Source organism: Neophocaena asiaeorientalis, unplaced genomic scaffold (genome assembly GCF_003031525.2).
Source record: "Neophocaena asiaeorientalis asiaeorientalis breed wild unplaced genomic scaffold, Neophocaena_asiaeorientalis_V1.1 scaffold134, whole genome shotgun sequence".
In the NCBI taxonomy this organism is placed as follows: Eukaryota; Metazoa; Chordata; class Mammalia; order Artiodactyla; family Phocoenidae; genus Neophocaena; species Neophocaena asiaeorientalis.
In genome coordinates this window covers 28,012,813-28,037,144 of record NW_020185339.1, presented here as the reverse complement: position 1 = coordinate 28,037,144, position 24,332 = coordinate 28,012,813, and the positions used below count along the sequence as shown (strand labels likewise).

The 24,332-nt window shown below is 37.9% G+C and overlaps 1 protein-coding gene across 3 annotated transcripts in view; it reads left to right on the top strand.

The window, feature by feature from the left end:
• LARP4 (La ribonucleoprotein 4) overlaps positions 1-24,332 on the top strand; it is a 64,093-nt gene that overhangs the window by 484 nt on the left and 39,277 nt on the right. Inside the window, exons 2-6 of one of the 3 annotated variants that reach the window (XM_024736855.1) lie at positions 8,223-8,271; positions 16,689-16,836; positions 17,456-17,608; positions 20,329-20,404; positions 23,814-23,950. In XM_024736855.1, the coding sequence (XP_024592623.1) occupies positions 17,479-17,608; positions 20,329-20,404; positions 23,814-23,950 (343 nt within the window). In that variant the 5' untranslated portion in view covers positions 8,223-8,271; positions 16,689-16,836; positions 17,456-17,478. The remainder of the gene's footprint in view (positions 1-8,222; positions 8,272-16,688; positions 16,837-17,455; positions 17,609-20,328; positions 20,405-23,813; positions 23,951-24,332) is intronic. The other 2 variants (XM_024736852.1, XM_024736854.1) reach the window with 2 other exon arrangements.

The following is a 24,332-nucleotide window of genomic DNA, read 5'->3' as shown; positions in this document are numbered from 1 at the left end:
GGGGGGCGGGGAGGGCGGAGTCTGCGGAGAAAAGGGTAATCAGGTGGGCGCGTTCCGGGGTGAACCGAGGCCTCGCGCGGCCCTCTGGGAGCAGGCGAGCAACATGTGGGGCTGCGGAGGCAGGAAGGTGAAATTCGGTAGAAGTGTTTGGGAAAGAAAGTTGAAAGCTTCTGTTTAGCAACCCCCACCAAATTTTGTTTGGTCCCCGTCCCTAGATCTCTGGAACGTTCTGTGGGTGGCAGGCGAGTTACTGTGAACGGAGGAGAAGCCAGTAGGATTTGGCTATATAAAGTTAACTCAGGCAGCCGCTCCGTGGTGAGGGGCTGATTTTATGAACGGATAAGAGCCCTTTACAAGGAAAATTTCAAGAACGAGCGAAACCTAGTTCGGGGAAAGCCGGTTGTTTGGTTTTTTTTTAATTGTTATTTTAACAATAGAAATACTTTTATTACTTTAACTGGAACATCTGCTGTTGGCCTATTTTAGCTTTAAAGCGTAGTGGTTTTGCGAGGTTCAGTTTCTCTTATTTCTGTCTTTCTCTTGTGTGCAGTGAGCATCAGCTGACTGCCTGGCTAATGCTTTGAGTAGATTCCAGATCATATTGTTCTTGCATTGTGAAAACGTCAAACCAGCAAAGCTGCAACTTCGCAGCTTGGCACTTGTTAACTATGCCCACAAAAAGAATCTTTTCAATGAGGGAAGGAATTTACAGGTTGTATAATGGATCGGGAGCCAGTCTATGGCGGGTTTTTTTCAGACGGACGTGGTGGTGGGGGAAATCTTAATCTATAGTATTCCGGCATAAAGTAGACACATGCTTCTGCCTTTTTTTTTTAATCTAACCGACAATATGTAGCGATAAATTTGATATCTTTATATTGGGTTTTAAAGAAACAGCTACCTTATAGAGTATTCCAACCTTGGTAGTAAAGATTCCAAGTAAATCATGAAGAGATTTAAAATTATTGAATCCATTCTGTTGATCGTTTTTTATCCTCGTTGTTTTCCTTAGGCAGAATAAGAAATCATATCTGATTTCAAGCAGTGCCAGTTTGTGTTAGGAATGTTATGCCAAGCAAATGCTGCAGGTTTTAAGTGTGTATGTGTTTTGCCGGGCAAAGGACTGTGAAGCTGTAGTTGTATAAACATGAATTCCAGAATAAACTTTTGAGGTCCAAATTGATTGCTTTGGCTTTGTTAAAATGTGAACTTTAATAATAACTCCATTTATTGACCGTTTAAGCTAGATCCTCTCGTTTCTAAAACAACCTTGCAGTGTTCTATAGATGAGAAAACTGAGGTGGAGAGTTTAACTTAGTAAGACTAGGGTAGTGGAACTGGGATTTAGATACAGGTCATTCTGAAGCCAAATCATAGCTCTCACTAAAATGTTACATATAGTTAATATTTTCATTTTCTTTGTAAATCAGTATGTGGTTTTTAATTTTTCACATATAATGAGTTTTACTGAAAATTAACAATGGCATTAAATATTTGGGTCTAATTATATGGTATTAAAATCAATAAAATATAACATACTGGTCTTTCGGCATTTTGTTAAATAATATTCAATCCTTGTAACCTCATGATGTAGGAATTATTCTAAATGAGGGAACCAAAGTTCAGAAGTTTGATGTCTAAGGTCATTCAGGTGTAAATAATGTGGGGACTAAAGTCTGAAGTCTGGCTTCTAGAACATAAGTCACAGACTCCAAAACTTATTTTTGCACTTACTTTCCAATAAGCCAGGGGTTCTTAATCTGGGTCCCTAGATGGAATTGAGGAAGTCCGTGAACTTGGTTGAGGAAAAAAAAATTTGCCTGTTTATTTTCACTAGCTTCTAATTGAAATCTAGAATTGAAGAGAATTAAAAATTCTTGACATTTCAATGGATGCAACAAGAGAAGTGTTTTCATATCATATTACAGTTTTTGCAGTTATCTTGAAATGTTTACGCGCATTCCTCCTTATTATATGTTAAAAAGTCTTGTTTAATGCACTTGTAAAGAAACATTTATTACTAAATCAGAAATTTTAAAATACTTTCATAACTATACTATAATTGATTTTTTGTAGTCCTGTGTATTTCATATACTTAAAAGCATTCTGAGAAGAGATTCATAGGTTAATTGGACTACTGAAGAGGTCCATGGCATGAGGGAGGTTAATAACCACTTTACTACCAACTAAGTTGCTTTGGTAGGACTTCTCTAATCTGGGATTGATGAGTCCTCTGCAGCTGTGTTCAAAATCTTTTATTTGTGTGCATTTTTCTGGAGAGACCCCAGCTTAACTAGTTTATAACTGGAATCAGTGGGATAGGTAATAGTAATGATAATAATATAATAATAGTTGTGTTGTCATGAATTGTGCTCACTATTGATATGTCAGGCCTGTTAAGTCTTTTTGCATGTATACATTTATATACATCAACTCAAACCTATCTATGAGGTAAGTAGGATTATTATCGCCATTTTAGAGATAAAGAAACCAAGGCACAGAAAATTTAAGAAACTTGCCCAAGATCATACAGCTAGTGAATATTGAAGGTGGAATTAGAACTCTAAATTGCAGTATACTGCAATAGAAATCTATAGGCAGACTAGGAATCCTATTTTAGGTAATGCTTAGATGTAACTTTTTTAAAACTTGGTCTTGCAGACAAAGGGCTATACTGACTTCAGTAGTTTTATTGTCTTTATCTCATCTCTGTTCTGAAGGAGACACATACCGTGTCTGTCTCTCTGGGAAGAGGTAAAAATGTTTGGATAATATACCAAATTGTCAAACATGTTCCAACATAAATTCGGTTACAAAAAATTCTGAAAGTTTGAAACAGCAATTTGCTGTGTTCTTCTGGCTGCTAGAGAGTTATTTAAGTTTTTGAGCGCCAAGGAGGCAGTTTGTAATCTTTTCGTGTTTTTATGGTTTGCCAGTATTTTATTCATTTTTCAGATCATTTTCTCCCTCCAGTATTTCCAGCCAATTATGTCTGCTCTAGTTGTTTGGCAATGTTTTAATTGGATTTCTGTCTCTATTTGAGTTTTTCCCTAAAAATGAATACTTATAACTACTTATTTAGGTAGCAGTGACTTTTATGCACCCTAGGATGCATACTCTCACATAATTTTAAAAATTTATGGTAAAATACACATAACAAAATGTATCATCTTAACCATTTTTAATGTACAGTTCAGTGGTATTAAGTACATTTACATTGTTGTGCAACCATTGCCACCATCCATCTCCAGAAGCTTCATCTTGCAAAACTGAAGCTCTGTACACATTAAACAGTAAATCCCTCTTCCCCCAGATCTTATACAATTTAAAAAGTAATTTATCTGACTTCTAAAGTTTTCTGCTTTTTTAGGTGATAACGTTTTAAATTTTAGGTTAGCTTTAGAATCTGAAGTAAGTGAGATATTTGCCTAGATAATTTTTCATTGATTTTATATTTCAGTAATCATGGGAAGTATTGTGCCTTTTACCTCAAGTATAGTACTCAGTTTTTTCCCATTAGCTTAAATAATCACATATTTATAAAAAATTATTAGATATGACTTAGTTGAAATGACTTTTCAGAAATGACTGAAAAGAAGAAAGTGCCTTAACGAATTGTGAAATTATTGCCAAGAAGAATTATAAATAAGTGAATAGCTGAGTGATTTTTGAACAATTTGATTTTGGAATATTTATTGGAGGTGGATACAGAGTTTTAAAATGGATAAACAGTTTCAAAGAAATATTTTCAAATATAATGGGCTGAAAATGAAGTAGAAATTATTTTTGAAGTGTGAAAAGTGGAATAAAATGCTCAGAAGTGAATATAAAGATGTAAAAGTACCTCATGGTGCTTCAAATTACAGTATGTGAAAAACCAGTAACTAGAAATATTGATATTCAACTATTTTCTATCAATTCAGGCTGTCTGTCAGCTCCATATTACTTCTCAGCTAATGGAAGTGATCTTTAGTACTAGACATGAACATTTGAAATCTTAATTTTGGTCTCTCCCTAAGAGCTTAAAAAAAGGTAGGTAGAGATGGGGTCCGTGTCTGTATTGCAGAGGAGTGGAAAGTAGAGGAAGTTAGGAAACGAATGCAGCTATCATTGTGAAGTCTTAAAAAATTTTTTTTAAACTTCCACTTCGAATATCCTTAAGTGAAAATGGAAAGTGACTCTTTAGCTCTGATAGTGCTTGTAGGATTTTAATTTATTGTTCCTATAGTCTGTGTTTTGCTTAAGTTGTGTTTTCTTTAAAGTTCAATTCTTGAGGGAGGTTTCCAGTCTTGAAAACATTGTAAACTTTTGTGTTTTGCGCTATGATTTTCTGTAAGGGTTTTGGAATCCTGGGTTCAAATGTTAGCTATGACCTGAGGCAAGTGATAACTTTTTTTGATCCTCAGCTTCTTATCTGTAATTTGAGAGTGATTCTTCTGACAGTTTAGGTTGTGTTCATGGTGGGTTTTTTTGTTTTCTTTTTTGTTTTGTTTGGCTGTGTTGGGTCTTTGTTGCTGCACGCGGGCTTTCTCTAGTGGCGGCCAGCCAGGGCTACTCTTCGTTGCAGTGCGCAGGCTTCTCATTGCGGTGGCTCCTCTAGTTGTGGAGCACAGGCTCTAGGTGCGTGGGCTTCAGTAGTTGTGGCTCATGGGGCTCTGGAGCACAGGCTTGGTAGTTGCGGCGCACGGGCTTAGTTGCTCCGCGGCATGTGGGATCTTCCCGGGCTAGGGATTGAACCCGTGTCCCCTGCATTGGCAGGCAGATTCTCAACCACTGCACCACCAGGGAAGGAAGCCCTGTGTTCATGGTGCTTATGTATTAAGCCTTGTTTGTAATACAGTCTAGGTAAAGGCTTGACAGACACTATCATGTGATCATCACAGCAAGTATTTCTGGGAAATTTATTAAAACTACATGATAGTAGCACTATTAATTGCAAAGGCTACTGTGAGGTAGCACTGATTTAAGAGACGTATAACTTTGATTTTGAATCCCAGCATCGTTATTGTTTTGCTGTAAGCCAAACAGGTTAATTACCTTACTTTAAATTTTTTTATAGTTTGAGTATATTATCAATTGGGCAAATAAAACTTTTAAAATGAGAATGAAGCTTGCGGACTGTTAAAATTTAGACTCATTTATATGCAAGATTTAAAGAAATACAAATGATAAAGTGCAAATCGGCACTTTATATTTGCTCTTGTGGAAAAAAATATTTTTTCTAATGTATAAGTGTAAGTAAATGTAAGGAAAAGAAACTTGAATATCACATACTCATGTTTCCTCTCATCTGTTGCCTTGTCTGGACATTTGAACCAATCTTTAGTTCAGAAAATATCTCTGTATTTATAAACGACTGGCTCTAAATTAAAGACAGAGGAGTACTTTAGATGAATATTACTAGGAGTATGGTATGAACATAGGCATAGAGCCAAGGATGAGGAATTAAGTTTTGTTTGATTTATATATTATTGAGGGAAGAGAAAAGCATTTTCTCTGTCAGGGCAGAAAAGTCAGGAGTAATCCAGGGTTTGTATAGTACATAGTTGGCCAGTATTTCATACCACTAGGTAGTGCAAACTACAAAATGGGTAGAGTGACCATACCTCCCATTTTGTCCTGGACAGTCATAGTGTACACCTGTTTTCTGGAACAGATGTCGCACCCCATTTTATTCTCAAAATGTCCTGGTTTGTATGATAATTTTTCAGAGGAGATCGGAGATTTACTGTGTGCTTTTTGGCTGGTTGTTGTTTTTCCATATCATTAACAAGGGAAGATAGTGTACTAAATTGGTACTAAAGTATTTGTTGTTGAATTGGCTATGGGAAATGTAAATTTATAGGATTTACAAAAATTTGCAGTTGAGCAAGCCAAGGGAAATAGGGTTATTCTATCGTTTTGAGTTGGAGGAAGGAAAAAAATAGGAGGGCAGTGATTGAGTAATAATAAAATACATTTATATGAAAGGTTGCATAAAAGAATGGTTAAGAACATAGACTCTGGGGCCAGGCTGCCTGCTCAGATTAGGCAACTTTCTAGTTGTATGACCTTGGGCAAGTTGTTTAACTTGTGTTTCTCAGTTTCCTTATCTGTAAATTGAGGATAATACTAATATATGAGATATTATAATTATTATCTATCTCACAGGGTTGTTAAGAGGATTGACAGTCGATGTAAAGCACTTAGTGTCTGGTACATAATAAACATAAGTGAGTTGCTGCTTTCACATATACTTATGAAATATCTCATTTCAGTTTTCGTAACAAACGGTTTGCTGACTTGGCTATACACACTAGGAATTAAAAGGTGCCCTTTATGAAAAGGATTATTTTGATATTTAGTACTGATATTTGAGGTTTGAGGTTTTTTGAGTTCATTTGTATAGTTAGCTATTGGCTTTATCAGATGACCAATTTGAAGTAAAATGACTTGGTATTTTGAGGACTATTTAAATGCTAAATATCTATTAATTGGGTTCTTAGTCTTTAACAGTAAGGTGATTATGAATCTCATATGAAGAACTTTTTAGGAAGAAGTCTAATTTTGACTATATCTTCAGATCAATCCATGATTCCCCCAGAGGTGGTTGGTTGTTTGTTTTTTTTTTTGACCGCGTTGGGTCTTCGTTGCGTACGGGCTTTCTCTAGTTGCAGCGAGTGGGGGCTTCTCTTCATTGCAGTGCTCAGGCTTCTCATTGCGGTGGCTTCTCCTTGCGGAGCACGGGCTCTAGGCACACAGGCTTCATTAGTTGTGGTGCACGGGCTTAGTTGCTCCACAGCATGTGGTATCTTCCGGGACCAGGACTCGAACCCGTGTCCCCTGTATTGGTAGGTGGATTCTTAACTACTGTGCCACCAGGGAAGCCCTCCCCCAGAGTTTTAAGCACTCATCATCTGTCATATGACTGAGGAAGTGGGAATTTGGGGAACTTGTCTTTCCCTCTGATATTAGAGGATCAGCAGTAATAGTTTTATTGATGAATAAACTGAAGATTTCCTTCCAGGTGTGGAGTAAGTGAATCCTGATTTTTGACAATTGGGCAAATGACTTAGGTTGGTCCAGTTACCTTGCTATTCAAAGTGTGAGCCTCAGTAACTTCTTTACCCAGGGCTTGTTAGAATACAAACTCTCTAGCCCTATCCCTGAACTGCTGAATCAGAATCTGCATTTTATCAAGATCCCTAGATGATTCTTATGCACAGTAAAGTTTAAGAAACTCTCATATAGCATGTAAATTTTATTATTGGTCTCCTGTGTGCTAGTTACTGTTCAAGGTGCTAGAGAAGAGTAAACCATAGACAAGGTCACTGCCATTGTGGAGCTTGCGGACAAAATAATTCAAGTTAGGGTAAGTGCTTTGTAATAGGGGGTAAATTTTATTGCATAAATTACCATGGATCTTACCTTTTTAAAAAAAATTTTTTTTTAATAGCTGAAAATTAGCTGTACCATGGCCCTAAGATAGAAATCATTGCAGAGCTGAATTGACTTCTGCCCTGGGTACTCTAGTTCTTATCTGGTGTCTATTTTCTATATCCATTTCTTCTGTATTGTTAGACACTCTAGGTGGAACTGGGGCCAGGGACTGTTTTACAGACTTGGTGAGGAGATTTGTAATATTCCTTAAATAGTATGTAACTCTGAGGCAACTGTAGTATAGTGGCAGACTCTGCAGAGTGCCTAGGTTCAAATTCTGGCTCTGTCTTTATTAGCTGTGCAGCCTTGGGCAGATTACCTTTAGGTAATGTAAGGTTTTCCTTATCTACAAAATGTAGATGATAGAATTTAAATGTAGTTGTTATGAAGATGAATTAAGTGTTCCATAAATGTTAGTTATCCTTCTTTGTCAGAATGGGTGAAAAATTCCCATTTTTCATTTTTACTTTCTATAAAATGCCCCTAAGCATCTTCTGTAGGACTCTGAAGTTTCATGATGGATGAAATGACAGGTGTTTATTTTTTTGGGGGGGTGGGGGGCGGCTGTACCTTGCAGCTTGTGGGATCTTAGTTCCCTGATCAGGGATTGAACCTGTGCCCCTTGCAGTGGAATTGCGGAGTCATAACCGCTGGACCGCCAGGGAATTCCACCCCACTTTTTTTAAAAAGTACTTGTGGTGTTGTCCTCTCAGTATTGGAGATGTAAAAATTAAACCTGGATGATTGATCTGCATGAGGCAAATAAGTTTAATCAATTTCTATACTTTATTTCTGTTTTTCAGCATTTGTAGGGTTAAGTGGCATGGGATTTCTGTTTCTGATAGTAAATAGGTAAGTAAAACAGTTATATATGACCAAAGAGATGGTTTTGCCATATTTATGGTGACTTTTTCCTAACTCTTGGTTCTGTTACCTTAAAACTGTACTCCGCGGCATGTGGGATCTTCCCAGACCGCGGCACGAACCCATGTCCCCTGCATGGGCAGGCGGACTCGCAACCACCGCGCCACCAGGGAAGCCCAAAACTGCTCTTTTATGACTAGAAGATATCATTTTGCCAAGAAATTTATGTTTCTGTTTTTTCCTTTCATTTGTATCTTTCCCCAGATAGGAACTGGCATAAAATGGGTCAATCATAAGGACTGCTTTTGGCTTATTCGATAATGGCATATATTGCTTAGAGATAGAGGTGTTGATCTGTTAGTTTTATGGACTGACAATTTGAATTTTTTTGTGGTGATTTGAGAGTATCTTTGTGCTTACATACTGCATATGTGTATGTTGGCAGATAGTTTCAGCATGCACTTGGACAATTTATATCCTTTAATAGATGTTTTATATAACTGTAGCCTCAAGGGCTTACTTCTAGTTCTGTGGGAGAGATAAGGATTTTTTTTTTTAATGAGATAAGGATTTTTATGGGCTTCTTTATTAAACTTAGTCAAAAGATGAGTCAAACATGGTTATCTAGAATTTAAATGAAAAATTAAGTCTTTGTTCTCATTAAACTGACTTGTCAGATTCATTATTGTGTCATTTTAAAGATTGTTATATGAAAACATCAACGTTTTAAATTTTTTTTCAATTAAAAAATTTATTTATTTTGGCTGTGCCGGGTCTTTGTTGCAGCACTCAGGATCTTTAGTTGTGGCATGTGTGCAGAACCTAGTTCCCTGACCAGGGATCAAACCCAGGCCTCCTGCATTGGGAGTTCGGAGTCTTACCCACTGGACTACCAGGAAGTCCCCACATCAAGTTTTTTTGATGGACATTTTCAGTTTCCAAATTTTCTTTATATTGAGTAATTCTATAAAGGACATTCTTATGTATAAAGCTGTTAGGCTAATATTCTCTGTGGTAGCTCAAATAGTGAATGTTTTAAAAGTTTTTCACATCAATATTGACATATTGCTTTACAAAGGTGTTATGACCTTATTTATTTATTTGTTTATTTATTTGCTGTGCCATGCGGCAAGCAGATCTTAGTTCCCAGACCAGGGATCAAACCTATGCCCCCTCAGTGGAAGCATGGAGTCCTAACTGCTGGACCACCAGGGAATTCCCTCTCCACTTTTTTCTGTGCTTGTGCATTATTTCACACACTTGAATCATTTCCATAAGATAGCAACTTGCTTTACTGTTTTTCCAAGTGTCTTCAAAATGTGAACATTTTCCATGTCTTCTATATTTTTTCCTCCATTTTTAAAAACTTTATTTTGAAATAATTATAGATTCACAAGAAGTTGTCCCCAGAATGTACAGGGTGGTACCGTGTACTTTTTGCCCAGGTCCCTCCAGTAGTAACACCTTGCTTAACGATAGTATGTTGTAAAGACAAGCAAATTTACGTTGATACAGTCCGCAGAACTTATTCAGGTCTCATCAGTTTTATATACAATCTGGTTTTAAGGCTCTAGGATATTCTGTATGTGGCTGGACTACAGTTACTGAACAAATTCTCACTCTCTTGTTGGTGTCTTGTTCTATTCGGGCTGCTATAACAATATCACAGATTAGGTAGCTTATGAACAACAGAAATTTATTTCTGGGAAGTCCAGGATCACGGTGCCAACAGATTTGGTATTTCGTGAGGGTTTTCTGGTTCATAGATAGTGCCTTTTCACTGTGTCCTCGGTGGAAGGGACTAGGGAGGTCTGTGGACTCTCTTTTAGAAGAGCACTAATCTCATTCATTTTCAAGACTTAAGCAACTCCCAAAGGCCCCACCTCCCAGTACTATGACATTGGGCATTAGGATTTCAATATATGAAGTTGGGAGTTACACAGATGTTCAGACCATAGCAGTTGAATGTTTCTAACTTTTCACTATTATAAAATTGTGATGAACATCTTTGTATTTATATTTTTGTATATCTTTCTTTTGAGCAAATCTGACAAGTAGAATTTCTGGACCAAAGAATATATAATTTTAAGGCTTTTGATAAACATTGCCAACTCTTAGCAAAATTATATGAATTACAGCAGTGAGTTGTTTCTTTTTATACTTGTCAAAATGGCACTAAGTAGTTCAATAGGCAAAATTGACATTTAAAAAATTTTTTTAAATTTATTTTTGGCTGCATTGGGTCTTAGTTGCAATGCACAGGCTTCTCTCCAGTTGTGGCGCGTGGGCTCAGTAGTTGCGGTGTGTGGGCTCTCTAGTTGTGGTACGTGGACTTAGTTGTCCTGCAGCACGTGGGATCTTAGTTCCCCGACCAGGGATCAAACCAGTGTCCCTTGCATTGGAAGGCGGGTTCTTAACCACTGGACCACGAGGGAAGTCCCGGTAAAATTGACTTTTTTTGGCTGGGGGGTGGGGGGCCATGCTGCGCAGCATGCGAGATCTTAGTTCCATGACCAGGATTGAACTCGTGCCTCCTGCAGTAGAAGTGTGGAGTCCTAACCACTGGACACCAGGAAATTCCCTAAAATTGACATTTTGCAATTAATTATTCCTGCTTGTTTTTGTACCTTTTCCCTGTTTGGTAGATCTCTTACTAGTTTGCAGTTCTATTGTTTTATTTTCTTTTTTTTGCCTGCATTGTGTCTTTGCTGCTGTGGGCGGGCTTGCTCCAGTCGGCGAAATGGCTACTCTTCATTGTGGTCTGCGGGCCTCTCACTGCAGTGGCTTCTCGTTGTGGACCACGGACTCTGGATGCATGGGCTTCAGTAGTTGCAGCACATGGGCTCAGTAGTTGTGGCACACAGGCCCTAGAGTGTGTGGGCTTCAGTAGTTGTGGGGGTGTGTGGCCTCATTACTTGCGGCGCACAGGCGCTAGGGTGCGTGGACTTCAGTAGTCGTGGCTCGCGGGCTCTAGAGCGCCGGCTCAGTAGTTGTGGCGCATGGGCTTAGTTGCTCCGCGGTATGTGGGATCTTCCTGGACCAGGGCTCAAACCCGTGTCCCCTGCATTGACAGGCGGATTCTTAACCACTGCACCACCAGGGAAGTCCCCAGTTCTATTGTTAATAGTAACCTTCCAAACCTTTTCTGTTTTTACATACCAATTTGTTTGTACAATGATTTTATGTTTGTTAATATGAATAAAAACCAAAATGCTTATTGTTTTGCAACTTGAATTTTTTCACTGAATAATATACCTTGGAGCACTTTCCACATTAGTGTATGTAGGCCTTTTTTTTTTAACTTTTATAGTATTCTATGTTATGAAATATACTACATTTTATTTAACCATTTGTCTATAGATGGATATTTAGGTTATTTTCAGTCTTTCACTAATGGGGTCAGGGCTGCAATATACATTCTTGTATACGTCTTCTTCTGTACATTAATGGCTTTTAGAGTGTATACTCTTAACTAGTCTGGAGAAAAATATAAACATGCCCAGGAGTACTGCTCGTCTATATGCCATAGACCTCACACTTTGATTATTCTTGGCACCATTAGCAAGGGAGACATCAGATTTATGGGTAGTATGCTGCTGAAAGGCATCTAGTTAATTATTTTGAGTCATTATTAAATGCTCAGTGAAATAGTACATCCCGTCAGTAAGTAAAAGTTAAGTTTTTTTAATCATAATTCCCCAATATTGGGTATTTATTTATAAATTAAGTATACGTGGCATAATATATCTTGTATGTTAAATATTAGCCTTAATCTCTTTATCATATTTGGGACCTCCCAATTCTTCAGTAGCTTTCTACATTTGCAGAAATGCCCATATTATGAGTTAGGCCTCTCCAGTGAACGTACTACTCAAAACGCAAATTCCCAGATTCCCTTGTATCTGGATGGATGCAGGCATGTTACTAAGAGCCACTAGTCAGACCACACCTACAGATGTCTTCTATTTGAAAATATACAATGTAGGGACATGAGGGTTCTATTCATAACTTCCATTTTATAGACAGAAGTGGCAGTAGAGGTGGTCAGCTTAAAGTGGAGTTAATACAAGGTTGAGTTAGTTCCTAATGGAGAAGTGATATTGGTGCTGGTAATAATAAAAGTTGTAATGGATTTGAGTTTTGGCATTTACTGCTTGCTGGTGGCAGGGTTAGTGATTTCCTCATCAGGGCACTTCTGTAACTTTTTTTTTTTTTTTTTTTTAAAGAAGATGTTGGGGGGAGGAGTTTTTTTATTAATTTATTTTTGCTGTGCTGGGTTTTCGTTTCTGTGCGAGGTCTTTCTCTAGTTGTGGCAAGCGGGGGCCACTCTTCATTGCGGTGTGTGGGCCTCTCACTATTGCGGCCTCTCTTGTTGCAGAGCACAGGCTCCAGACGTGCAGGCTCAGTAGTTGTGGTTCACGGGCCTAGTTGCTCCGCGGCATGTGGGATCCTCCCAGACCAGGGCTCGAACCCGTGTCCTCTGCATTAGCAGGCAGATTCTCAACCACTGTGCCACCAGGGAAGCCTGACACTATCTTTTAATAAATTACCTTTCTGTTTAATTTAGCCAGAGTGGATTCTGAATTCTAACTGATAAGCATGCACTGTTCACATGTCTACATAGGGGCAAATGTAAAGTTTACTTGCATTCTAAAATTGCTACATAAGGACTTCCCTGGTGGTCCAGTGGTTAAGGCTCCACTCTCCAATGCAGGGGGCCCAGGTTTGATCCCTGGTCAGGGAACTAGATCCCACATGCATGCTGCAACTAAGAGTTTGCATGCCGCAACTAAAGTTCGTGCATGCTGCAACTAAAGTTCCTGCATGCTGCGAAGAAGATCCCGTGTGCCACAACTAAGACCCGGTGCAGCCAAATAAATAAATAAATATTTTAAAAAACAAAAGAAAAAGAAAAAACTGGTACCTAGAGGTGTTTTTGATTGTTTGTTTCTTTTGCCACGTCGTGAGGCTTTCAGGATCCCAGTTTCCCGACCAGGGATTGAACCCCTACCCCCTGCAGTGGAAGCGTGGAGACCCAATCACTGGAGCGCCAAGGAATTACATACCTAGAGGTTTTTAAATAATACCTGGGTGCCTGTCCTGGTGGGACTACCTGGTGGTACTATAAGAAAATTGGTTGTTTATTCCCTGAGCTAATTAATGATATGAAGTAGTTGTGAATTAACATCTCTAAGCGAAGATGTTGCTTTGGTTATTCATCTTTGGTGCTACTTTAAAGATGCTTTTGCTCCCTTGCTACGTGTGACATTTTGTTATTGGTTTTGATGTTTATTGTAAAAGCTTTTAGCAGCCCTGAAATCAAAAAGCCAAGAACCACTCCAATGTAAGACTTCCATTTTAAACAGGCACATGAAAACAAGGAAGATTGTATCAACTCTGATTTTCTAGCACATCAGAAGGGTAAATACAGTAGTTAAACATTAGTTGGGTTCTTTTGTTTGTTTTGTTTTGCACCTATGCCTCTACTGTTCCATTCAAATAGACAGTTGAAAGTGTACTGTTGGCCTGGTTTATATTAATAGCTGAAATAGAAGAGGAAGACCCAGTTTCTACCTTTTCTTCATTGAGCCCACTGCCTGGTTGCAAAGAACACTTACTTAAATAAACTATTACAGTGGTAACAAAATAGAAGTATGTACAAATAACAAGAGGGAAAGAGGAAGTAGTGACCAACACACATGAAGTTAGGTGTCCAAGGTGTGTAGAAACTATAAGGAGTTTTGGTAGAATAGGCATTATACATATACACACACACACACACACACACACACATATATTTTTAAAACTTGCTTGTTTACTTTTTTTACCTAATGGTTTTATTTATTTATTTATTTATTATTTTGTTTGGCTATGTTGGGTCTTTGGTGCTGCACGCGGGCTTTCTCTAGTTGTGGTGAACAGGGGCTACTCTTCACTGTTAACTATAAGGAGTTTTGGTAGAATAGGCATTATACATATACACACACACACACACACACACACACACACACACACATATATTTTTAAAACTTGCTTGTTTACTTTTTTTACCTAATGGTTTTATTTATTTATTTATTTATTATTTTGTTTGGCTATGTTGGGTCTTTGGTGCTGCACGCGGGCTTTCTCTAGTTGTGGTGAACAGGGGCTACTCTTCACTGTGGTGCGCGGGCTTCTCATTGCTGGGGCTTCTCTTGTTGCGGAGCATGCGGGCTCTAGGCGCGCCGGCTTCAGTAGTTGTGGCTTGAGAGCTCTAGAGCTCAGGCTCAGTAGTTGTGGCTCACAGGCTTAGTTACTCCGCGGCATGTGGGATCTTCCCAGACGAGAGCTTGAACCCATGTCCTCTGCATTGGCAGGGGGATTCTTAACCACTGCACCACCAGGGAAGTCCCATTATATTTTTTAAAATAAGGAAACTGGGGTCAGTGATTACACAGTTACTGGGTGGAAGAGTAAACTGGATCTTTGTCTGTTATACCATAGTTGCCTCTCAATTGTTGGAATTTCTCTTCAGTTTTGCTTTTTTTAAAAAAAATTTATTTATTTATTTTGGGCTGCATTGGGCTTTCGTTGCTGCACGCGGGCTTTCTCTAGTTGCAGTGAGCAGGAGCCACTCTTCGTTGCGGTGCGCGGCCCTCTCACTGCGGTGGCCTCTCCCACTGCGGAGCATGGCCCCTAGGCACCCGTGCGTCAGCAGTTGTGGCTCGCAGGCTCTAGAGCACAGGCTTAGCAGCTGTGGCGCACAGGCTTAGTTGCTCTGCGGCATGTGGGATCCTCCTGGACCAGGGCTCGAACCTGTGTCTTCTGCATTGGCAGGCGGATTCCCAACCACTGCGCCACCAGGGAAGTCCCCAATTTAGCTTTCTTAAGACAGTATTGGTACTTTTAAAGAAATATGAATTTGAGATTTTGGAAAACAACTGGGAAGGTGGTTAATTTTTAAAAATTATGTTTTAAGCAGAGCTTTAAGCTGGTAAGAAAGCAAATGAAATCTTCAGACCAAAAAAATCAGGAAGTACTAATCCAGAGAAAAAAGCAGGTGTTAAACCTAGGTCCTGCCCCTAATGCATCTGTTGATCCTTAGTGGCCCAGAGCTTAGATTTTCATCGCAGTGCTTAAAGACAGGACAAAAGATAAACTAGGGGAAAAAACAGCTTTCTCAGAGAAAAGGAAAACTTGTCAGCTTTAGCCTTGGCTCTGGGTTGGTGGAAGGAGGGATCTTATTCTAACCACAAATCCTCTTTGAAGCGAAGTAGGGCTAAAATTCCCTACTTGTTCTCCAGAAACCCACGTTGAAAATTTTAAGTGATACCAGATTGGTAGTCTTACTGTGCAGTCATCCAGCAGAAAGAAAACAAATCCTCTGGGCTTCCCTGGTGGCACAGTGTTTAGGAATCCGCCTGCCAATGCAGGGAACACGGGTTCGAGCCCTGGTCTGGTAAGATCCCACATACCGCGGAGTGACTATGCCTGTGCGCCACAACTACTGAGCCCGCATGCCACAACTGCTGAGCCCGCATGCCTAGAGCCTGTGCTCCACTACAAGAGAAGACACCTCAATGAGAAGCCACCTCAATGAGAAGCCCGCGTGCCGCAACTAGAGAAAGTCTGAAGGCAGCAACAAAGACCCAACGCAGCCAAAAATAAATAAATTAATTAATTAATTAAAAAAAAGAAAATACACTTTCAGGGCAAATGAAATAATGCATTGTAACATAAGGCAGAATGCGGTTTTTGACTTGGGAAAAAATTTCCACTTATGGAATCATTCAGACTCTCTATCACAGCTTAGATGGCAATAAAAATTGTACTGTGGAAAATTGCTGTAGATAACTCAAAAATTTGTTCTAGGTACTCAAACACACACTAACATCAAAGATATATAAATAGATTTAATAAATTTAACAATACTTGCAAGTAGGTTGGGGTAAAGCAGTATTTCTATACTAATAGTATTTTATAAAAATATGTTTTTATTGTATAGGTAGCTAAATTTTACATATAAACATTTCAAGTTCATCTGCTTAAAAAGGTTTATATTTTCAAGTTGAGCCAAAAACTTTAAAATATTGTTTATTTAATATTTATTATTAGATTACATAATATTATTGGGGATTTTCTTCACATTTAAGTAATGGAAAAGTTTTGTCTAAATTTATAATTTTAATGCGGTGCGCCAGCCTCTCACTGTTGTGGCCTCTCCCGTTGCGGAGCACAGGCTCCGGATGTACAGGCTCAGCGGCCATGGCTCACGGGCCTAGCCGCTTCACGGCATGTGAGATCTTCCCGGACCAGGGCATGAACCCGTGTCCCCTGCATTGGCAGGCGGACTCTCAACCACTGCGCCACCAGAGAAGCCCTGCTCTGACCTTTAAAATTAACAAATGGATCCTTTTAATATTTAGCAGGTAACATCTAAAGGAACTGGCTTAAATCCTAATGCCAAAGTATGGCAAGAAATACCTCCAGGAAATACTGATGCCACTCCAGTAACTCATGGAACTGAGAGCTCTTGGCATGAAACAGCAGCCACATCAGGGTCTCATCCTGAGGGTAAGTCGTAAATATTTCATCAGATTGAATCACATTTTGGTTAAACATATGGCCAAACCAGTTTATAGAACTTTTAATACATTCTTTGATTATTTGATAAAATATATTTATAAATGTTTAACATGTAATTTGTATACCATTCTTGTTTATTTCCAGTACGAATGGATTGTCACTAATTTCAGACAGTAGCTGTATCTTTGGGTTCAGCATTTAACCCATGTACAATATGGTATTTTTAAATTAGTTTTGATCAACCATCATTGCCAGTGTTACTTACTCACTGATCTTAGGCACATGACTTAACCTCTCCATGCTTGTTGCCTTCATCTGTAAAACATTAACAATAGCAATTAATTTGGCATTGGTTTTTCTGAGAATTAAGTGAATAAAGTACATGGAGCTGTCTTATACATAGATAGTACTATGTAAGTTTAAGCTATTGTTAATCATTTTAGCTCATCCATAATGGTCAAACTTACCTCCTTTGGACTCTTACTTAAAATCTTGTGGATATTTTCCCAATTGCTAGAATTCTTTAAAATCTTGTTGTGCCCAGAGTGCCTAAAGATAGGATTTTAAAGAATTACTATTCACTTCCAGTATGTTTTCTTTAATACAGGTAATAGAGAACTTGCAGATGATATGTGTAAGGAATATGAAGTAATGTATTCATCTTGTGAAACCACAAGAACTACTACAGGCATTGAGGAATCAACTGATGGAATGATTCTGGGACCAGAAGATCTGAGTTACCAAATATATGATGTTTCTGGTAAACTTTATGGTTTTATTGTTAAAATGAGAATGCAGTATGCTAGTCTTTTTCCCCCTCCAGTCTCTTTATTATTGTTCTAGTAAACATGGCATTGATTGGTCTATTTTATTATTTGAAAAGAAGTTTATGTTAATGAAATATTAGGTGACTTTTATAAATACTGTTTTCAAATGGCCAAACATGAACATTGTAATTTAAAAAGAATATTTATTTTAAAGATCTTATTAAAGGAAAGTGTGAAATTAAAGATGAAAGGAGAAAACAGTCAATATAGTTAAAAAAGAGACCTAAATTACAATCTTTCAGAGTCCAAGTTTCTTGATCTATTAGTTGGGATCAACGCAAGTTCTGTCAATTTTCCCATCACTTTTGTCAGTGTGAAATGCATTTATAAATGTGAGGTTGCAGGGATTAATTTTGAGAAAAAGGTTGTGTTATATCATAGTTCTACTACAGTTCAACTTGTGAGATATGTTTTTTTTCACATTCATTTAATTAGCATGGATTATTAATTGCTTGGACTTAAAATGGATAAAATTTAAAAGAAACTAAAGATAGACTGTAGAACCTGATTACCTAACTTTATTTTTCTAAGTTCTAAAGGGTTTCTTTGGAAAATAAGTGTAATAGGGAGTAGGCATCTCTGTCACTGCTTAGTTCCCTGGCATTAGTCAAGGTATATAAACCTTTGTTCTCAGTTTATTTATTATATATATCTGGATTAGATTTCTAAGGTCGGTCAGCTTGTAAGTTGATATCTGAAGTAGAATGGGGTGATATTTCCATATAATAATTTAAGGTGGTTAGGTTTTGCTCCCTCCTTGTTATAATATACCTATCCTGGCTACTTTGAACTTAGAGTTGGTTTAAGTGAATTGGCAACCAATTGGTATTTTTAAAAGTTTGCTGTAATAACACTGAAAGCTTAAATGAAGTTATTATTCATTTAGCCAGCATTTGGGTGAATGAATTTTATATTAGAAGGGTTGCATATACTACATAGAAATAGAATGCTTCTTATTTCATTTTTAATGAAATTAATATAATATCTAATATTTTGAATCTTGAGTAGTAAGACAAAGTGGTAAAATCATGCACAAAATTTATCTTTACAGGAAAATATAGTGCTCTAAAATTAAGCAATGAAAAGAGCATTAAGAGATAGAAGTGGGTTTTTTTTTAATTGAAGTATAGTTGATTTACAATGTGTTAATTTCTGCTGTACAGCAAAGGGATTCAATAATACACACACACACACACACACACACATACACATACACACGTTCTTTTTTATATTCTTTTCCATTATGTTTTATCACAGAATGTTGAATATAGTTTCCTGTGCTATACAGTAGGACCTTGTTTATCCATTCTTTATATAATAGTTTGCATCTACTAGCCCCAAACTCCCAGTCCATCCCTCCCCTACCCCACCTTCCCCTTGGCAACAAGAAGTCTGTTAAGAGATAGAAGTTTAAGGAGTGTGACTAACATCAGATTTACTACCGATAGTACAGATGTGGAGCCATATATGTATCCCACTTTGTGTAGTTCCTGTCTTCAAATTTAGATTACTGTTACTTTTGTTTATGTATATAAATTTATTTGTTTTTTTGGCTGCGTTGGGTCTTCGTTGCTGTGTGTGGGCTTTCTCTAGTTGCGGCATGTGGGCTTCTCACTGCGGTGGCTTCTCTTGTTGCGGAGCACAGGTTCTAGGCGTGCAGGCTTCAGTAGTTGTATCTCACGGGCTCAGTAGTTGTGGCTTGAGGGCTCAGTAGTTGTGGCTCACGGGCTCTAAAGTGCAGGCCCAGTAGTTAGTTGTGGTGCACGGGCTTAGTTGCTCCACGGCATGTGGGATCTTCCCGGACCAGGGCTCAAACCCGTGTTCCCTGCATTGGCAGGCAGTTTCTTAACCACCGTGCCACCAGGGAAGCCCCTACATTACTATTACTTTTTTCTTTTTTTTTTTTTGGTGGTACGCAGGCCTCTCACTGTTGTGGCCTCTCCCGTTGCGGAGCACAGGCTCTGGACGCGCAGGCTCAGCGGCCATGGCTCACGGGCCCATGACCAGGTCACGAACCCGTGTCCCCTGCATCGGCAGGCGGACTCCCAACCGCTGCACCACCAGGGAAGCCCCACTATTACTTTTGTTCTTTGAGTTTTCATTAAAGGAATAAATAGTTATCACATTTTTTTAAGTATTTAGGGTAATGTTTTACAGTATGGTATCTAAGTGCTTTTAGTATTACCGATGATTTGTTAATTACTTGATAAAATATGTAATTTAAAAACTGATATGAGGGCTTCCCTGGTGGCGTAGTGGTTGAGAGTCTGCCTGCCAATGCAGGGGATGCGGGTTCGTGCCCCAGTCCGGGAAGATCCCACATGCCACAGAGCAGCTGGGCCCGTGAGCCATGGCCGCTGAGCCTGCGCGTCGGGAGCCTGTGCTCCCCAACAGGAGAGGCCAGAACAGTGAGAGGCCCGCGTACCACACACACACACAAAAAAAACTGATATGAAATCTGTCTAAAGAAAGAAGAATAGATAGGTTAAAAGGTAGACCTTGTGTGTATCTGAATTCTAAAAAGAATAAAAATACAGTTTTCTGGTGATTTTAATTTGTGCATACTTTGTGGCTTACTCTGAAAACAATATGTAAAGTTTACTACCTATGGTAATTAGGTATTAACATTTCCCCTCTTGTTTTCTACTATCAGGAGAAAGCAACTCAGCAATTTCTACAGAAGAACTAAAAGAGTGTTTGAAGAAACAATTAGAATTCTGTTTCTCACGGTACACTATCATTTTTAAATTGACCTTTCTCCGTTTTGAATTGTTTGATTAGTAGATGTGAAATACCTATGAAATAGAATGGAAAAATGGTTTTAATTTCCTTTGGTGATGTATTTTGGTATCATTCTTCAGTATATTTCTTAACTAGATTTAAAGGTGTGGTCTCCAGTTGATTATGTAAAGGGTCTAGTCCCAGTAGAAAGATAATGAAATTTCTGTTGGATATTTTTCCTATAATCATATTCATTTTTAGGGTTCTCTATGTTTTTAGTAGTTTGCTCTTGTAATCTTTGAGCATAGTTATTTTTAATAAGATGTGGATGGGTATAGAATTTATATTACCAGTTTCTTCTATTAAATAAAGAGTTCCTTCAGGCAAACATTTCAAGATACCTTATTTACAGATAAGAATTAAGAATTATGTAGGTATATTTATAGCTTAGATGTATAAACCTTCAGTATGTAGAACTACCCCTTCCAAAATAAACAGAAGTTTGGATATACGTGCAAATGTAATGCCTTCTGTTTTTTGGAGGAGGACCAGTAAACCAATTTTGTAAGCTAGAAACCTGGATTTTATCATAGACTTCTTTATTTCCTTACATATAATACAGTCTTGACTCAGTTTTAATTGATTCTTCATCCTGAATATCTCCCTTTTCTTCTCCACCTTTTTCTTCTTTGCCTTTATAGTCTAGTACAGGCCCTCGTTTTATGAAAACAAGACCCTTCTAGTCAGTTGTACCTATGATGCAATTCATTTTGTCTCCCATACTTGTCATAGTTATTTTAAAATCTTTGCCTACTAGCTGGATCATTTGTGTGCTTATATTTGAGTTTTTTTTTCTCTTGATTGTCACAATTTCCTGGCTTTTTGCATGTCTTATAAATTTTGATTATAATTTGGACACTACATATGCTGGGCACTACATATAAAAGAAACTAGAAAGCTGCAGTGCCATAATTTTTCTCTCTAGACAAGATTTGAGCTTTCTTCTGATAAGCAGAAGCAGATTGATTTCTTCAATCCAGTTAAGGATTGAGCTGAGTCAGGGCTGAGCAGCCACTTTAATTAGACTCGATCCACCTCTGATTTATCTCTGTTCCTTAGGCATGACCTTCTTAGGCTTTTGATTTAGAAGTTGGCAGGTTTCTGTTACCTCAGTCGTGAAACACCAAGGGAAATTTAGTTCTGTTCTTCAGAGGTTTGAGATGAGCTCTTCAGCCTCTTACCCTGTACAGCTTCAAAATCTGGCAAATGTCTTGTCAGGGAGACCTGTCTTAGGTTTGATGCAAGGTTCCTTCTTCTACTGGGGCTTCCACAAGACCACAAAGATTTTACTCTGCTTTTTCAGCCTTCCATCTTTCAGGGTCCCAGCCTTCCATCTTCCTCCTTAGAACTCAGTAAATGTCATATGGAGGAAAATCAGCTGTGTATTGGGGGCTCCTTTAGCTTCCAATTCATAATACCAGTCTTGTGCAACTGCCTAAAATAAAGCTCTACTAGTTTCTTTCTGGTCCAGGACCTGCAGATATCCTTGGAAAAGAAAGACTATCTTTCTGGAATTTCATTTTGTCCTTGTAGCTTCTACAGTTTTTATCTCCAAAAACATGATTTTTTTGTAATCTATCCAAGTTTTTTTAGTTGTTGCAGCACAAGCTCTGGCTTATCATGATCTATCACATCCTACTCAGAACTACGATACAGTTCAAACCAGCCAGGTAATTGCCATTTGTAGCTCAGTAGAATTGCCACTAAGACATATTAGGTATTAGTCATGAACATAATAGGTACTAGTCATAATCCTCGATGTTATATATCTATTAATTTGACTTACTTCTGACAAGGTAGTTTCTTTAAGGGTGTGTCATACTGTTTTATGAGAGACTGGCTGAAAGTCTGAGTTGATTTAGGCTACAGCCTTTTAGTTGTACAATATTATGTTTACTGTTGTCTTATTTTCAAGTTATTAAAGAATATCTGGTTGACGAGTATGTTCCTTTTTTTTTAATAAATAAATTCATTTATTTTATTTTTGGGTCTTCGTTGCTCTGCGCAGGCTTTCTCTAGTTGCAGAGAACAGAGGCTACTCTTCGTTGCAGTGCGCAGGCTTCTCATTGCGGTGGCTTCTATTGTTGCGGAACACGGGCTCTAGGCACCAAGGCTTCAGTAGTTGTGGTACACGGACTCAGTAGTTGTGGTTTGTGGGCTCCAGAGTGCAGGCTCAGTAGTTGTGGCAAACAGGCTTAGTTGCTCTGCAGCATGTGGGGTATTCCCGGATCAGGGCTCGAACCGTGATCCCTGCATTGGCAGGTGGATTCTTAACCACTGCGCCACTAGGGAAGCCCTGTTTTTTGTTTTATGCTGAAGTGAGTTTAACTGTTACTGGTATCCTCTCTATTCTTTTTTCCTCCAAGACAAATAACCACCACTTGTTGACAATTGTAACCTTAAAAAGGTAATTACTACTCTATTTTAGTATAATTTGAATGTAAAGGCATGGACCCTACTCTTTGCCAAGTACTAAGGCTTTGTCATTTTGAATGACAAAGATCCTTTGTGGAACCTGTATTCTGACTGGGGGAGACAAAACAATAAACATAATAAATAAGCAGCTTAGAAGTGTGTTAGGTGATAAGTGCTATGGAAAAAAGTAGAGCGGAGTAAGCAAGGGAAGAGGGGAATCAGGAGTACTTGGGTGGTTTCAGAATAAGGTGGTCATTGAGAAGTCATTGAGAAGGTGGCTTTTAAGCAAAGATTTCTAGCTATTTATAACCAGACTGCTTCAAAGGTTTGATGTAAATAACAAGACATGAATTTGATTCTCCTTCAGTTTGTTGAACAAGATTTTATGTGTAAGATAGAGCATTTGTATCTTCTTTTTTAAAAAATGTATCTTAGTCTTTTGTCTTAATTTAAAATGTTTTATATTTATTATTTTGACTTTATTATTTAAATTTAAATAAAAAGTCAAACATACCTATTAAAAAATGCAAACATTAAGAAACTGAAAATCCTCCATGATCCAACTCATGGTTTACATTACAATTTTCTCCATATGCATATTCTAACATCAGTGATAAGGTATTTATAAGATGGAACAAAACTGTATGTAATATTTTGTAATATACTTTAATATTAAGCCTCTTTCCACATCAATATAATTTCATAAATTCCTTGTTCAAAACTGTTGGGCCCAATGTATTTGGGGATTCAGAAACTTTCCAGAAGTTGTTAGAATGTATCTGTTGTATATTACGTATTTTCATAGTTCACTGTGTTATTTCTGATAGCATAATTTTGTTTTCCTAGGTTTAGTGACAAAAGTGAATAAGGCATCTCTTTTCTTTAGGTGCTTTTTAAGATTTGTTTGTTTTATAGGACTGTTGCTTCTCTTATTCCTTTCAGAGAAAATTTGTCAAAGGATCTTTACCTGATATCTCAAATGGACAGTGATCAGTTCATCCCAATTTGGACAGTTGCCAACATGGAAGAAATAAAAAAGCTGACCACAGACCCTGACCTAATTCTTGAAGTGTTGAGATGTATGTAAATCCTACCTTTTAGCTTACTTTTAAAATCAAAGATTAAATATTCTTTTGACTTCTGATCATGCAGGAAATTGTTTTTAACTCCATATTTTTTGCTATTCTGTGCTAATAATTTATCTGTTTTTACTGACTGGTACATATATAGCTTGTATATCAGTTCTGTACCTTGGTTGTTCATCTTGATACCCATTTACTCAAGTATAAGCAATTAAACCTCTGTTTTCTGGGCTATTAGAAAGCTATATGTGTCATTATCACACCCTGTAAAGCAATCTGTTTCAAACTTTTGAACAAAAGTAATAAGTAAACTTTATATCACAACCCAATACACACATACACACAACTGAAATGTTAATAGTAGATTAATACTAAATGC